Source organism: Schistocerca gregaria, chromosome 8, assembly GCF_023897955.1.
Source record: "Schistocerca gregaria isolate iqSchGreg1 chromosome 8, iqSchGreg1.2, whole genome shotgun sequence".
Classification (NCBI taxonomy): domain Eukaryota; kingdom Metazoa; phylum Arthropoda; class Insecta; order Orthoptera; family Acrididae; genus Schistocerca; species Schistocerca gregaria.
Window position 1 is genome coordinate 500,882,337 of NC_064927.1, and position 16,942 is coordinate 500,899,278.

Below are 16,942 nucleotides of genomic sequence, written 5' to 3' on the forward strand. Positions count from 1 at the left end.
TCCTGGTCAGAAACAGTTTTTGCTCTATATACCTATGTGTTAAAAAAAGCTCGCTTCTGAACAGGATGATGGAAACACTGTGCATTAAGGTATAAATTGGTATGCATCAGACTTGCAATACACGGAGTGGCTGAGACACCTGTCCACCTGTCATTATACTTAAATGTCTAAGAATGGCAGCCTTCCTTCCTTCTCCATCTCGACAGTAAATCGGAGGTATGGTGTCCATGTGTTCCATGAACTGTTCGAGAGCTTCTGCACTGTGTGGCTAGACCATAAATGTATCGTCAACATAACGATAAAATAAGGATGGACGGAAGGGAGCCGAATGTAATGCATGTTCCTCAAAATTCTCCATAAAAAAGGTAGCCAATGATGGAGACAACGGAGAGCCAATCGCTATACTGTTTGTCATTTCATAAAATTTATTACCATACAAGAAGTAGGTGGTCGTCATCACAAGGTGAAACAGCTTTATAGTTTTAGGGATGAAAATGATCCACCAGCATTTTCAAAGTGTCCTCCACAGGACATAAAATTTGGGTCCTCCGTTGTCTCCAACATAGCAAATAACTTAAGAAGGGATACTGTGGTTACAAGTGACAGATCAGCAGTTTTTTTAGCGTAGGGAGGGCAGAAACAATCTTGCGTGACTACTCCGAGCAGTAAACTCATTGAGTAACATTTCAACAATGGACTCGAGTACACTCCATCTGACCATGCTCTTGGATCACTGCTCAATGAGTTATTACAACATAATAGCAGTTGTGAACAGTGCACCCCAACTTCCAATTTTGTGGCACGTCCCATTCCGACTTCTGCCAGTTGCTTGCGACTCACATTAGATGAGTGGTCCCCGACATGCTACGCCTCAGCAACATAACAGGTGCAGCTTTAGATGGGAGTGGGAGCAGCAAGAGGACAAAGGCCGAGGTGAAAAACAGATACATCGGATTTCAGCATGCGTTTGTAAAATATCCGATCCACAGGCTTGTGCTTTATGTGACATTGTGCACAGCTTTCCAGGGACTTTAATATAGCCAGTTTTAACCCCAATAGGGTTGCAATCTGAAGAAGACACTAGGTCAGTAGTCAAAAATATTGTTCAGGAAATGGTATGATAGCCTGACTTATACACCACAAATCCTCATCTCTTCTACAAACCCAAAAATGTACCATCAATTGCTACATACCTTTCTTGTCTTTGATGAAAGCTGTAAACATTATACTAAAACTGAAAACAGTAAAGTATGATAGATATTGAAATCTCAAACTTTCAGCAATTTATAAACTTCTCTTACTAATCTTCCTCTTTGTACCAAGATTAAAATCGACATGCGGAGCTAACAAACATGTAAACAAAACTGAAATAACTTCATAATTCAACCATATGATTGGGTGTGTATTGTGTATTAAACTGGGGACCTAGAAACGATGGGAGAGGCTTCGTCCTGCTGTAGCCCTCAGTGGTTCACAACCCCGCAACAGGCCACAGCAGTCCACCCACCCCACTGCCACCCCACACTGAACCCAGTGTTATTGTGTGGTTTGGCCCCCAGTGGAACCCCCGCCCCTCCCCCTTTCCCCTGGGAACGTCTCATACTAGACAAGTGTAACCCCAAATGTTTGCGTAGTATTGTAAATATGGTGTATGCATACGAGGAGACAGTGTTTGCACAGCAATTGCTGACATAGTGTAACTGAGGCAGAATAAGGGGAACCAGCCCACATTCGCTGAGATAGATGGAAAACCACCTTAAAAACCATCCACAGACCTGGACACTAATCCACCAGGCAGTCCCCGGCACACTTTCCCGCTCAGGAAGCAGTACATTAGACCGCACAGCCAGCTGGCCGGGCACAACCATATGGGTATTAATAATAATGCATTTTGCTACAACGGAATACGCTAACATGGAAAGGCTTAAGTACGAGGCTATGACTGACACTTCACTACAGTATTTTCAAATATTTTCTCAGTAAAATAATTAATGATCACTTGCTTGAAACTCCGTACCTGTCTCCCATCGTGATGCAGAAGTTTAATGATGTCACATTGGCACCAAATTTCACCACAATTATGTCCAATGCCACGACAGACGAGTCACACGATGAGAAGATTGTCACACATTCTCTTACCCACATTTCAACTCTTATACTGAAAACTCTCCAGTAACTGTGACACCCAGCAGTGAAATCAAACCCACAGTTTTATTATGGGTGCTGAGAAACCATCCCTTCCCTTGGGGCACTGATTCCCAAGAGTTACATGGTCAAAAACAACAGTTTGCAGTGCTATGAGCAATAAAATGACATTTTTGGCGACCTTCAACTCTGTCAACAACTCCCCGAGATGATTCAACCGTGGAGCTACAACATCACCGAACGTGACCTGTTCCCTTTGGAGTGTAACACGACCACAATTTTTTCTTTGGTATACAGGTAGAACAACAAGGAACCGTCAAAAATCTTTCACGGGAATTTGAACGTGATCCAAAGCAGCACAGTGTTGAGGCTTTTTCAGCCCTCTGGTTTCATGACCTTCTGTGGCATCATCTTGGGGTGACAGGAGCTGCAAGCATAACATGAGCACAAACAAATCAGCGAAGGGTCCCTGTTACACCTCTCACATGCACGACGCACGGGCATGCTCATGTACGGGGGGAGGGGGTCTACCAACACTACTCAACAGGTGTAGGTAGTAGGGAAAGTAAGGTGGAACACGACAGTAGAAGGTTAGGAAGGATCACATTAGGGCAGCAGAGGCTGTCCCAGCAGGGCACAAGCAGGCACTGTTGGGTAGGGGTGAGCTGTCTCACAGCTTTATCACACTCCAAGCAGCTGTACTGCACAGGTCAAATGCAAGAGAGCTGGAGTGTTTGAGCAACTACCTACAATACCCGGGCACGTGCGTGAGTGAGACGGGAGAGCCCGAGGGCACCTTTGCTCAGTGGATGGTGTTGGAAAACAGACTGAGGAAGAACAAGTAGCTAAGAAAAGCTTTTGAGATAGAACGAGTAGTTAAGAAACGTTCTGCCTCTTTATAAATGCACAGCCCCTATTTGCTGTGCCTTTTATTTGGTGAGTAGTGATGTACTAACTTACATATTACGTTAGCCAATATAATCCACATGTCAGCAGATTTCGAGTCATAGCTGCATGTGTACGAGTTACACAAGCTATGTGTCTTCAGTGTCAGATACCTAGTTTCAGGGGCAGGGGCAATAATTTGCTGACTGAGAATATGGCTACTTTGTTACTACAGTACAAAAATCATATATTACTCTCCATGTTCTGGTATATAAAAGAGTTTACTGAATTCTGAAGCAAAGTTATAGAAGCTAGACACCTGCACTATTGCCTCCATATTTCAAACCAATTCATAAATGTAGTTAGCAGGTATCTGAGCGGTACTCTTCACAACTATGCCAGTCACAAAATTACCACTATTAACAACCATACAACGTATATTATCAGTTGAAAGAGCAAGGAGCTCTCTATAATGTGGGGGAAACTGCATAAAGATCAGAACCTACAATTTTCCCAAGCCTACTGGTTTAATGTTTTGGTGCTCTTGAAGGTGGTGCATGCAGGTTTTATTACGTATCATTTCCAATTATTACTGGATAACAAGGAGTGGCTCACCAACTTTACAGATGCATCATAAACTCTGATAAATTCATCTGATAAGGAAACTTCATCTACTTTGAATGAAACGCCGTGGAAACTGAGCTGCCTTGCAATATACATTCCTCGTAATTTCATATCCATTGCCACAATTTCCATAGCACCAACTCCTCTGAAAAAGAAGGAAAAAAACCTTTAACTCTTTCATAGAACTATTGTCAACATACAGAAAAACAATGGCTTCGGCAATTAAATGAGTCAATTTAACATCTACACTCTGATACATCAGAAACTGAGACTAAAAGAGTGAAACACAAAACAGGAACAAGACAATTTGAATAACTGAAAACATTTACGCAAACTTTAACAGTCACTGTTGAGATTTCTGTTACTCTATTTCTTCCATATGTCATTTTTTCCATTTTTGTACCAGATGACAATAAGAACCTTTTGGCTTCAAATAAAGCTAATCTCAGTTTGATTCTACAACTTTCAAAAGTAAAGTTTCTTTCTGTATTTTTCCTTCTCGTCCACAGCTTCTTCGGTCTCTCTTTTTAGCCTCAAAGTTACTTTCAGATCTTCCAAACTATGTAAAAGTAAGAATTTAATTTAAAATTGCTCCATTACACATATGCAATTCACCACATTCTGTAAAGCTTTTCTTCCAAAATGTGCTACTGACGGTAATTGCAGGAAGCTGTTCTAACTTACATCTACAATTTTCAACTGCAATACACTTTGTCTCAAAGCAAACATCAGTTAACTATATGGTTATGCTCTAACAAAACCAATCCTATTTCTGAAACTTGAACCCATACAGATAAAATGTCATAGCTATTTGAATATTTGGTGAAGCATCACAACTGTTGCACATACAATCTAATCAATTGATAAAAACGAAATCGAGAAACAAGGCTATAAGAAGGAAAAGGACTAGTGAGGTTTAGGAAAAGGGGTAAGGTCTTTCCTTCTCATTCCGTCTAGCAAGTATCCCCTGCTCGGGGTTCTGGGTGACTTTTCTGAACTCTAATTCTTTTCCTAAAACTCTCCAGTCATTTCCTTCACCCCTCTTCCTTCCCCTTCAAACCTCCTGCCAGAAGAAGGTGCCACTGGGTCCGAAAACTTGCATAAGTAAAATCTTTTTCACATGTGTTCTCCTGCTGCCGGTGGGTGAATAAATATTTTATTTATCTAATTATATTATATTAAAATAATAATCAATTTCTTCTGATTACAGGTGAGCAAGAAAATTAATTATTTGTACAAAAATTTGCCTCTCACATAAGTGTTGTCACTGGAACCTGTATTAATGCAGTAATTAAGCACGAGAATATTTATGACCAAAATTACACAAACACGGTGAAAGATAATTGAAACTATCAGTATATATTCCACACAGACACCATTCCACAACCAATGAAAACAATAGACGAATATGGAAGAGTTAGAAATCTAATACACTAAAAGACAGAGCAAATTCTGATACCAAACCTACAATGGGAAAAATGTCGTCCTATGCAGTAGCATCATGAAATATTCACATTAGTCTCAAACGTTTGTTATATCTAAGAGTACCATTATTAATACAATGAAGTTTGGTTCCATGGGAATAATTGTGGCCCGTAAGTGTAATGTAATCCCGGAGAAAAAGGAAGGTCAGTACTGGTTGGATTATCATCTGTACCTTATTGCAGGTCTAGATTTCAGCAAAGAGCACAGCTACCATCAGTACACTGTAGGTAGATACAAAGATTCAGCATAATTAACAGCACACATTACTATATAACTTTGGCATGTACAAGCATCAATCAATATGTAATATACGCCGTTATAACAAAGCTGAGGCTACATAACTACCTGCAATGCACTTATGATAGCTGCGCTGTTAGTTGAAATATAAATCTGTCCTCCTTGTCCTGGATTATTAATACCTTTATTAAAAGATCAATATTAGCATCTTGTTTCAGTAGGCTACAATGTCATTTGTGTTTGAGAATGTTCCTGAACTTATAGTTATGTGCCAAAAGGGATGGAAGAGGGAAGGGGGCGCGGGAGGGGGGGGGGGGGGGGGGGGGGGATCTCGGACAAACCATTGGCCCTTTTGAGGAGCCGTAGTCAGTCAGTCTACAGTCAGTGGTCGAGAGTGATGGTCGGGCTGTGGGCCAGAAGGGCAGACAAAACGTTAATCTGAAGTATAATGAGTTGGAAAGTGATAAAGTGAAGTATTTGAGCTGTGCTAAAGATCAAACTATTATGCATCAAGAAAATAAGGAAACATGAGAGTCAAGTTTTTAAGTCTGAACAGAATGGCACTGCTCCAGCACATGGAAGTATCCACATGAACCAGCCGCTAGGCATAAACATTTTGACACAGTTAGTCGATCACCAAGAGTGCGACATCAACATTTCCATGTGCGAGTCCAAGCAAGCTCAGCAGAAAAGTGTTACATGAGTGCAGAACAACCTGCTCTGTTGTTCTCATAATACTATTTAAGAAGCACTAAGGAGAACAAAACAAAATCCATTGGGGTTGTGACAAAGCAGGTATGATACTGACCCAAATTGAATAAGCAAATGTAGCTGAGAGGAAGACCGTTAACAACTCGTGAAGAGCAGAACCAATTCAGTCATGACGAATGAAGACAAAAAGTAGAGACCCTCCTTGACGCCATAAGTACTTCACCTCACAAGGTTCAAGTCAGGATCAATGGTGTCTGCGTAGTTCGCACTCAATTCTCAGATTATTATATTGTAACATCTCGTGTACGAGATAGTTCCTTGCTCCTGTCACCTTACGAGATGACCACCGATCCGTAACTACAGTTGATAGAAGCTAGCCTCCAGTATCTCCTGTCACAAACGGCTCTAATTCCAGCATCGCATGGGTCAGATGGCCTATCAGATCTGAGGGGCAGAATTGACATTTGACACGACATCTGACATCGAGGTCAATCTGATGGGACAGCACAGGCAGTGACTCGGGAGGGACAGAGTGCTCCCAGAAAGGCACGCGATTTGCAACGCACACGCACTGCAGTCATCGCCACTTCCAGGCAGAGCTTCCAACGGGGCACACCTTCCACACTGTGGGTGGCAACCCACCTACTAGAAGGCACCAACCCAGCATAGGGCTGATGGCAGTGAGATATGGCAATTGGAGCCAGCTGACGGATTCAGGAGATTCCTCATTAGTTCGCTAAGTCGCCAGCTCCCGCTGAAGTTACAGAGATGAGATGTATTCAGTGAAATAAATGAAGTAATACGAATCATGTTTTATTGCATCTGGTGACATCACACGGGCTCTTCGTCCTTCACTGTGACAAACAGTAGAGGTTTCCACCCCAGGAGGAGATGACTCTTCCAGAATACATGTGAGAAGTAATTTTGTGATGAAAAAGTATGTAGAATTGTGAATTTTGAGCAGTTTGATGATTGCAGAGTGATACATGTAGCATCAATTAGCAGCATGTGGCAAACTGATCTCCTGGGCGACTGTGTCTAACAGTCAAACATCAGAAGTAGTCTTGAACAATTTCGGGTGAGATAGTTAAATGATTGAAATATATGCATCATGAAATAGTTGAAAGAAAGAAACTGATTTATGTGGATAAGTAGGTTAAGTTATGTTGGAGTGAGAGAAACTGACAAGGGACCATGAAACTACCATAATTAAAAAAATAACTGTGTTTGATTTGAGTCATTCATCCTTTTCAGAACAAGCATTACATATACTGTAGTTCCCTGCACATATTGGACACAGTGGTGCACATTGGTTTAGATACAAAGTTGCCTGTGTATCTGTCGCAGCAAACTGCTCTCTGTCAACTGATTGCAGCAAACACTGACCACACATAGTAGTATACAAGGGCAGTTTGCATCCAGTGTGTTTGAATTGCCAACAATCACCTGCATTTCCCTAACACCATTGCTACTAAATATAGCCAATGGCCTGAAACATAACAGATTCAAAAATACGTTAGTATATGGTACATTTGCGCTGAATGTGTCGTAAAATAACTTGCAGTGTCAATTTCTTCCTCAGAGGGGCAGTGTCAATAAATGCAATATTCACTTCTAAATTGTAGTTTTACTTTTTGTACAGCTTTTGCACAGGTTATCAATATTCTATAGTGAGCTTCTGTCAGCTACCAAATGCTAGAAATCTCACAAAAAGTCTTCAGAGACTATTTTTAGTAGGAGAAACAGGCTAACAATATCTGCAGTTTCCTGGGAGAGCTTTCCCTCTTATCTAAACATTTCCATCCAGGCAAAACATTTACACAGAGTTCTCAGGCATTAATATAATATTAGCTAAACCATCTCGAAAACTACAACTCCTGGAAGAATCATACTTTGTTCTTTTCTGTTATACTCTGAAAATTCCCAAATACATTAACGCAAACTGTCTTTCTTGAGGATAATGACAGAGGAGTGAAAAACTGCACCCAGTACATAAAAAGTTTTACGTTATTCAAGTGTATTTCTTGAAGATTGTGATGTGGGTTGATGAGTTACAAAGTACTTACATTAAACTTATGACACTATAACTTTCTCTTACCGCTTTTCAACTGCTGAGATAAAGTCATTAAACTCATTGAAGGGCGTGCCCTCCCCCCAGATACCTAAACGTGTCATATACGCCATGTTCCGAGGTTCAGATGCTCCTGTAGCAGATGCGTACACTACACGTGCTTTTGGAAGTTTATTTTGCAACTCGAGGACCTGTAAAAAGTAATATTAAGGAACAGTTACTACAAAAGTAATCTTCTGAACAAGTCAACAGAAAGACAAATGTTGCCATATTTCTTCTGGCTTCAACAAAATAAATAATGCAACTGGGGTACTCCTGCTGAAAGCTTTCAACTTTTCTGGAAATTGCAACTGTCCGATAATGAAAAACGGTGCATAGTTAAAAGATAAACCAACAGCATGCTTCATGTATGCAAAATTTGTTACATATATTTGAAGAAATATTGTCAATGTGTATATTCATATGCTGCAACTAAATCATCTCCATAAGTACCTGTGATGCTTTTTGATTGAGCATTTTGGTAACTTTCATACATTCTCTTACAAGCTCTCTGTATTCTTAGTCTGTCAAAGTATTTCTAACACTTTTCACCAAAGGCCCAATTTTACCCTACATGCTGAAATTATTTTCATTTACCCCTGAATATCGTTGCTTCCCTTATTATCATTCCACAGTACTGCAGGCAGACATTGCTTATTACCTGTTCCCATACACCTGAAGAAAACGGTTCTCTCTGATGATGTTCATAGATATATAGCAGAGAATTAGATCAAAACTGTGTAGTTGTGTCATACACTCACACTACTCCCTAATCTTTGACCATCACATTCCCACAGTTTCAATGTATCACATCCAAAGTAACAGAACCGTGGCCAGACAACAGTTACTTGAGCTGAATTTAACAAGTTATCAACTGCCACAAAAAATACAGACTACATACAATTACATCAGAACTGTTTGGAGTCCAGTACAATTTTTCAGTATGTATAAGTTTCTCACTCACACCAATTTGATACAAAACACATTGCTACTGACGTATCACTCAAATTTCAGAGAGCAAGCCTCATAAAAACTTAACTTTTCTATCTGAGGGAGTATGTCATCTTCCACTCAGATCATTCAGTTTAGTGCGTCCAGAATATATATGAATCTACATAATATAAGCATACGCATATAAACCTTTACTTTGACAATAGGTAACAGCAACACGCATTAAAAAAATAAATTTAAATAAGAAATAATAAGTAAGGCAACAATAATTCAACAAAGACTACAACAAAAAAGATAGCTGAAAACAAAATATAGCTATCTTTTTTGTCGTTAACTAACAAGAAAAAATATTGCTAAAAAGATAAAGAAAACTAACGCTACACACCAAAGGACGATCATACTTTTTTATTCGGCAATCTTCAGTTTTTTAGCTGTCTTATTTGCTTTCTTCAGTCACATTTACAGTGTTCATGGGAAACTGTTCCTTCACAGTGGTTCCAGAAATTCAGTACTTCCAGTATTCCCTCCAAAACCTCAAACCTTAAGCCAGCTGAGTCCCACATGATTGGCATTCCAAAGGCACCCCCCTGCAAGCAAAGGTTCTTCTCCAGAGATAAGTGAGGGAAGGGAGCACATGATTCGGGAGCTGCGTCAGCTACTGGGCACCGCGCCGTAGTCAGCTGCTCACGAACTCGTGGTCAGCGGTGTCAACTCTCGATCGTGGGGTTCCAGGTCCAATTTCCGGCCAGATAAGGGATTCTCTCTGCTCAGGACTGTGTGTGTGTGTGTGTGTGTGTGTGTGTGTGTGTGTGTGTGTGTGTGTGTGTGTGTGTGTGTGTGACTTTGTCACCATTTCATCACTGACATCGGCGTGCAAGACACCGAAGTCAGATAAAGGATACTCACCGGGCAGCCCAACTCCCCACCATGGAACTCCCAGCCAATAATGCTGTATAGATATCACACAGTCACTGTTCCTTCCATCTAAACTGAGCTGCATGAAATAAAAAAAGTCCCTTCGGCCCCTCACATACCTAGTACCTAAAATAAATACACTTTGAAGCCTACCAATTATGACTCAAAAACTTTGATCATTATCACACTAGGCAATTTCATCTTCATCCATAACTTATTCATCTCCGAGAGCCAGACCCATCAATAAATCAGAAAGTAGCTACGGAAACCCAGGTGATACTGCTCCATAACAAACTTATCCTGGGCCACACAAAGAACAGGCATTCTTCAACACACAGCAGCTGCACTACTTACTGTGTACAGGTTAACTGATGATATTTTTGTGCCCTGGCTCGTGGTGAATAATTCCTCCAGCTTTTGTCTTCTTCACCCCGCCCCCCCCCTCGTTCCCCCCATTCCAACACATTCACTCTTACTAACTCCAGCCACTAAAAGACCACAACCAGGCTATGCAAATTTCATGTTTATTTATGAAGTTTGACAACCAAACAAAGTCACAGGATAACAGCCATCCCCTTCCTTACACAATAAAACAGTTCACGATGTGTACATACGAATTTCTTAATATGTTCCACTGTGTATCCAGCAGTACTTTATTATTCCCTAGTCGCAGATAGGCACAACAAAAAGCCTGTCAAACAAGTAAGCTTTTGGTCAAAAAGACCTTCATCGGAATTACACACACACACACACACACACACACACACACACACACACACACACACAATCTGCTTTGTACTTGCGTGAATGTAGTAGTATGTAGTCTATTTCAGAAGACCTTCTGGCTGAAAGCTTGTGTGTTTAGTAGTCTTTTTGTTGTGTCTGACTGCAGGGACGATTCTAGAAGTCGGTCAATGGAGGATGGAATATCGCTTAACAAAAAGAGAGTTTGGGTACTCTGCCAACAAACTGGTAAAATTTACTGTTGCTTAAAGTAGCTTTTGATAGCTATTTTGGAGTCCAGGGTAAAAAGATGTGTTTTAATAAATCATAAGACATCTATTTTAAGTTAAATGATATTTCTTGGTTTAGATAGTAAGCTACTTTTCACTCTTAATCCTTTGTTAATATGTGTTTGAAATACATTGGAACCTATATTGCTACTTAATTATTAAAAAAAAAAAAGACTGAATCTGTTGTAGTAATATATTCGCTGATTTCTGAAGTAATTTTATCCAATTTAATATGATACTCCATGGGGGGGGGGGGGGGGGGGGGTCTATAGCACCCCCCTTGCGACCACCCGTGTCTGTCTGCAACCCAACATCTCTTCTATATGGTGAGTACCAACCCAGCCTTTTCATTATATTGTCATTATTCCACCCTGGATTTTTATTGTTATTCTGGTATTATTTAAACTTTTTACCCTCACAAGTATGGTTTGCAGACTTTTTAAAAAACAATAGTGCACTTTGTTATACCTTTTCACTGTTTGTAATTATCAGGAGTTAAATAAGTAAATTAATTTGATAGCATTGTTCTATTATGTTCTAGCAAACACAATTGAATCGCAAATTGTTGAAACAAATAGGTCAGAATTTTCAGTTTTAATTTTTTTTTTCATGGAATAGTACTTTTAACATATAGTCTATCACTTGGAGTTGAAATGAAGCACATCATGCTCCTACAAATGATAGAAAAGATGGTGTGTGGTGCAATTTATGCTGTTTGTTCTTGAAACGAAATAAGTCAATAACTTATTTCGTTTCAGCAGATGCTGCTCATTACCAGGCAGAATCTGTTTTTCTCTAATACTACACATTTTTGATAAAATTATCCACTTCCTTTATTGTGGCACTAACAGTCACTGTTAATGTTCACTAAGCGGCAGTTGGTTGTATTACTATGGTTCCAGAAAGGAAGAATAGTAGTGCAGATTATGATAGAAGTAAGGTAACGACAGCTCATACCAAAGGCCTGCTTTATGGAAATTAGAGGTGATTACGTTCCAGGGAAAGCAGTTAGAGAATCTTGCAATTAAATATCAATCTTCCTTGGAACAACTGTAGGAAATTGTACAAATGTAAAGAATATCCATATTTCCAGCAATACCAATCACATATTATTAATTTCCTTATAGCTGCAGAATGAAATTTTATGACTCCATTGACGTAATGCACCATAATAATATTTTGGCAAAATTTCTTGATCTTCCTACCAATGACACCCAGGACTTACATCTGCAGCACTTTATTGGAGCAAAGGAAGTAAAGCAGAGGCATCCTCAGAAATCGGATACAGAATGTTGTGAAAACTGTAGGGATGCAAAATTTCTTTACCATATAATGATTGTAAATGAAAGCAAAAATATTTGCAAGAAAGCTTTCCTGAATATAGATGCAGTGACAAATTCGCACGAGTTTTGAATCTGTAAACTGCGACTTAAGGGAATCACACTTGTTGAAAAATGTGGGAAAAACCCAAACAAAAAGAAGACACAACAATACCCTTGCACTCATTCATGAAGATATAAAGTCTTTGTTACTTAAGAAAAAGACATGAGCACATCATTCTAGGATTAATGGACAGCATTCCAATGGCCTACCCAGCATACCAAGTACCTATTTCCAGAATGAAGATGGAAGATATGAAGAAAGTCATTGAATATGTGCCTGCTGCAAAGAGATCACTCTACGAAAAAGTGCTTTCTTGGCCAGTGGTCGACTAATGTGCAGTAAATCATTATTGCTGCTAAATTAATTTAGTTTGTTCTATTTAGTAAGACCATGTGCTAATGTAATATGAAGTGTTCATACAATTAAATCCTAAAAAAGCAAAAAATATGTTTGTAAATTGTTGAAACCAAATAAGCAAACTGGTGTTTTTCATTTATTAAGTCACAAAACTTTCAAATCAGTAAATATCGAAATGGTGTACTCAAGTTAATTATTTCTCTGTCAATAAAATCAGAATGAAGTCACAGTTCTGAAAAATTCCAGTAATGTAGCAATAATACATGTGGCAGTATTCAGTTTTTTGTTTATCCTGAAAAGTGTAAAAAAAAAAATGGCTTAATTTGGTTTCAACAATTGATGATTCAATTTATTATAAATACCAGCACCTGGCACCAAAGTTATCTCAGTCAGAATAATACAGTAATGTATGTTACATTGTGCTGTGGTCACAGTCTCTCTATGATGCATGTGTGTCTCAACTGGAGAGCTTTGGAAAAAGGTTTTGGCTTATGGCGGAAGTAGGAATACTGTTCGAACTGTATTGATCTACGCAAATCAATATTTCTGAAAATGATCAGCTATTAGTTTTCTTATTTGCTATTAAAATGACCCAAGGACCTCGATAATGTCCTTGAAGACGACTGCCACAAATGTATAGAGAAAATATGACTATTTTAATTTCTACATTGAAGCAGTGTCGTGCAGCATATTAAAAAAATGCGTAATTAGTTGCTAGATTAAGGAAGTGCATGAACATCAACAACTTAAACTGTTTTATTTAAACAAATGGCAGAGCAATACAAGAAATTACTTAAATCATTTAGCAGCCGACAAGTTCACTGCACAGCTTTCTAGATAATGATGCTGCCACCAAACTTGCAGAATACATGAACAAACACAGAAGAACTGTGTACCTTTGGGATGTGCAGTACTCAATCGCAGAGCTGGTTCTGTGGCTTGACTCAATAGACCTGAGTACCTGCTACACTACACAAGGCATCTGGATCTTCCTACTCTGCATTAGTTTCCGTGAATTGCAGGCATCGTAACTCACTCTCCATCTTAAAATGTCTCTTGGACTCACTTCCACTTGACTAACGTCCTCTCCTCCTATTTCTTCTCTCCTTGGGGCTCATTAATATTTTACTTTTAGTTATGTCTTGCGCCTTAGTACATCATGTATTCCAACTAATGTTGAACAATGTTGGATTCTGTCACTCTCCTACTCCATTTCTCATTATACTTTTCTCTTACGCTATCAGCACTTATGGTAGATTCACACCGTATGTTACTAGAGCAAAAGGAGAAGAATACAACAAAATGTAAATCTCAGTAGAGCGGAAAAGGAACATAAATTCCAACACTGAGGGAAAACCATGGTTCACGTTGCTTTGCAAAAATCAAGTACTTAAATACGAAAACTCGTAAACAAGAAACTGTAGCAGACGGAAGACTCCTACAGTAGCCATGTAGAAAGAGCACTAAGTACAATTCTTCAACTAACTGCATTCTGATTTATGGTTACAATTTATTCTACTTTTTATATTCTTGTTCTACTGGGAAAAGTGAGTGGATAAGAACAAGGGTGGTGACAGCACTTGCAGAGATATGTTACTTCTTGTGCCATATGCATTCTCTTTCCAGATAATTTAAGGATTCTCTATTCAAAAATTTTTGGAGCTTTTTTTACACCTTCGAGCACAGGTGATAGAAATCTGTAAAGACCACACACAAGCAGCCTGCAGGGTATACATTAGCCAGACAAGTATCCTCTTTCTTTATAAGTTAAAAATTGAACTTTAAATTCTGTACTTCATTCAAAGGCACATCAAATATTTCTCTACTCTATTTTATTTCTGACTTTTTGGCAAGTCATCACACAAAACATTTGACATTTTTTCTATTCTTTTTATTTATTACTCTCGTGTTTTGTTCAGAAAGCTAGAAGTACAATATATTACAACAATGATCGGTATTCTATTATTATTACAAGTATATACATTAGAAATGCAAATGAGAAGTCCTAGAGGATATTTATTTGCTAGATTTTTCTTAAAAGCTCCAATTACTTTCAATCAAATAAACCATTCTTTTTTCAGAATTAGACCCACACTGTTCAAGGTGATACCCCGTCTGTCCATTTCCCAATCTTCTTTTGACTATGAAATTTCAGAGAAAAATCCATTGTATAATTTATAGAGAACCTTTGTCTTGCTATATAAGTTATAATTAGCAACAATATGATTAATTGAAACTTCCTGGCAGATTAAAATGGTGTGTAGGACTGAGACTTGAACCTGGGACCTCTGCCTTTTGCGGGCAAGGGCTCTACCGTCTGAGCTACCTGAGCACAACTCTCGCACCATCCTCACAGCTTTACTTCTGCCAATACTTCGTCTTCTGTGAAGTGTGGAATGTAGGAGATGAGGTACTGGCAGAAGTAAAGCTGTGAGGACGAAATGGGAGTCGTTCTTGGGTAGCTCAGATGGTAGAGCACTTGCCCGTGAAAGGCAAAGGTCCCAAGATCGAGTCTCGGTCCGGCACACAATTTTAATCTGCCAGAAACTTTAATATCACCACTGCAGAGTGAAAATCTCATTCTGCAAACATCTGGCTAAGCCATGTCTCCACAATATCCTTTCTTTCAGGAGTGCTAGTTCTGAAAGGTTCACAGGAGAGGAGCTGTGTAGTTTGGATGGTAGGAGACAAGGCAGAAGTAAAGCTGTGAGGATGGGGTGTGAGTTATGTTTGGGTAGCTCAGATGATAGAGCACTTGCCCGCAAAAGGCAAAGGTCCCGAGTTCAAGTCTCAGTCCGACACACAGTTTTAATCTGCCAGGAAGTTTCATATCAGTGCACACTCCACTGCAGAGTGAAAATCTCATTCGGGAATATGACTAACTGTTTAAAATATAACAGTAACTACTTAATCCATTGGTGCCCATTAGGCTTTATTTTTACATCAAGTGATAAGAATAAATATTCAAATATTTTAACATGCTCAAACTAATGACAAGAGAAAATTTGTATTACAATTTTGCACTAACCCAGGAACAATGGCAGTAGATGAAAAGTATCTTCTGTTACTGAATAGTATACTGGGAACAAGAAAAGTAACTGATCCAGGTATGAAAGCAGCTGAAGTATAAATGACAAACCTGTCTCTGTTAACAGAACAACTTTGGTATCCAACCTGAGAATAGGATGCTTTATGCATGTCAGCATTTCCAAATTATTAAAATGTTTGCTTTAAAAGCCCAAAATGTTATTGGTTTAAAGGAGACAGTGTCCACACCCCACACAAAACTTTGTATTGGCATTGGAGTGTCAACAACATAGGCAATGACAAATATTAAAAATCTATGTCATCAATAACATATATATTAATGTTAATGTAAAAGAAACAGTCTAGAACTTGGTGGGAAATTGTAGCATAAATTAACTGTATTTCTGTTGTGAGCATTTCCAATACACATTGAATACATTACAAGAAATGTTCATAAAGTATGCAACAAATTCCTTTGTCCACTGAAATATTCTTTTCATTCAATTAGTATATTGAATATGTACATTTGTTTAGCCTTCTGTGAGGCAAAAAACAGATAGTAGAGACATACCGTAAGGCCAGTCTTGGTTGGTTTTGAGGAACCAACAGGACACAAATTCTTGGCACGATGACATTCATCGAATACCACTGGCCCATCAAAGTCATCGCCACACCATTGCAACAACTGCTTCAATCTAGTTTTATATTTTCCACCAGACTGAGATGATTCACCTATAAGTGCTGAATATGTTGAGAAGATGACTCCCTTCTTCACATTTCCATTCACCGCAGATGAAATCTTTGCATACTTGAACTGTAAGAAAATAGACGTTATTAATACACAATAAAATTTAACAATTTTTTAAATTATATTTCCGGATTTGTCTTCTAATTTAGACCTCAGCCACAGATCTTTTTTACACGTATAACTTTAATTCAAACAGCACAGGCAAAGAAAGTGACTAAATAAAACTTTTGTGTACACAGCAAAGATAAAGTCAAAGTTATGCCACTTACATCATGTCAGGATACAAATGATCTTAATCCTACCACATACATCTATATCTATACTCTGTAAACCACTGTGAAGTGGATTGCA

The 16,942-nt window shown here is 38.8% G+C and overlaps 1 protein-coding gene across 3 annotated transcripts in view; it reads right to left on the minus strand.

The window, feature by feature from the left end:
* The window catches only part of LOC126285359 (protein strawberry notch), a 263,199-nt gene that overhangs the window by 162,970 nt on the left and 83,287 nt on the right, over window positions 1-16,942 (minus strand). For all 3 annotated transcript variants that reach the window (XM_049984680.1, XM_049984681.1, XM_049984682.1), the window contains 3 exons: window positions 16,415-16,657; window positions 8,186-8,349; window positions 3,646-3,799 (listed from right to left, as the gene is read on the minus strand). In XM_049984680.1, coding sequence (XP_049840637.1) covers window positions 3,646-3,799; window positions 8,186-8,349; window positions 16,415-16,657 — 561 coding nt within the window. The remainder of the gene's footprint in view (window positions 1-3,645; window positions 3,800-8,185; window positions 8,350-16,414; window positions 16,658-16,942) is intronic.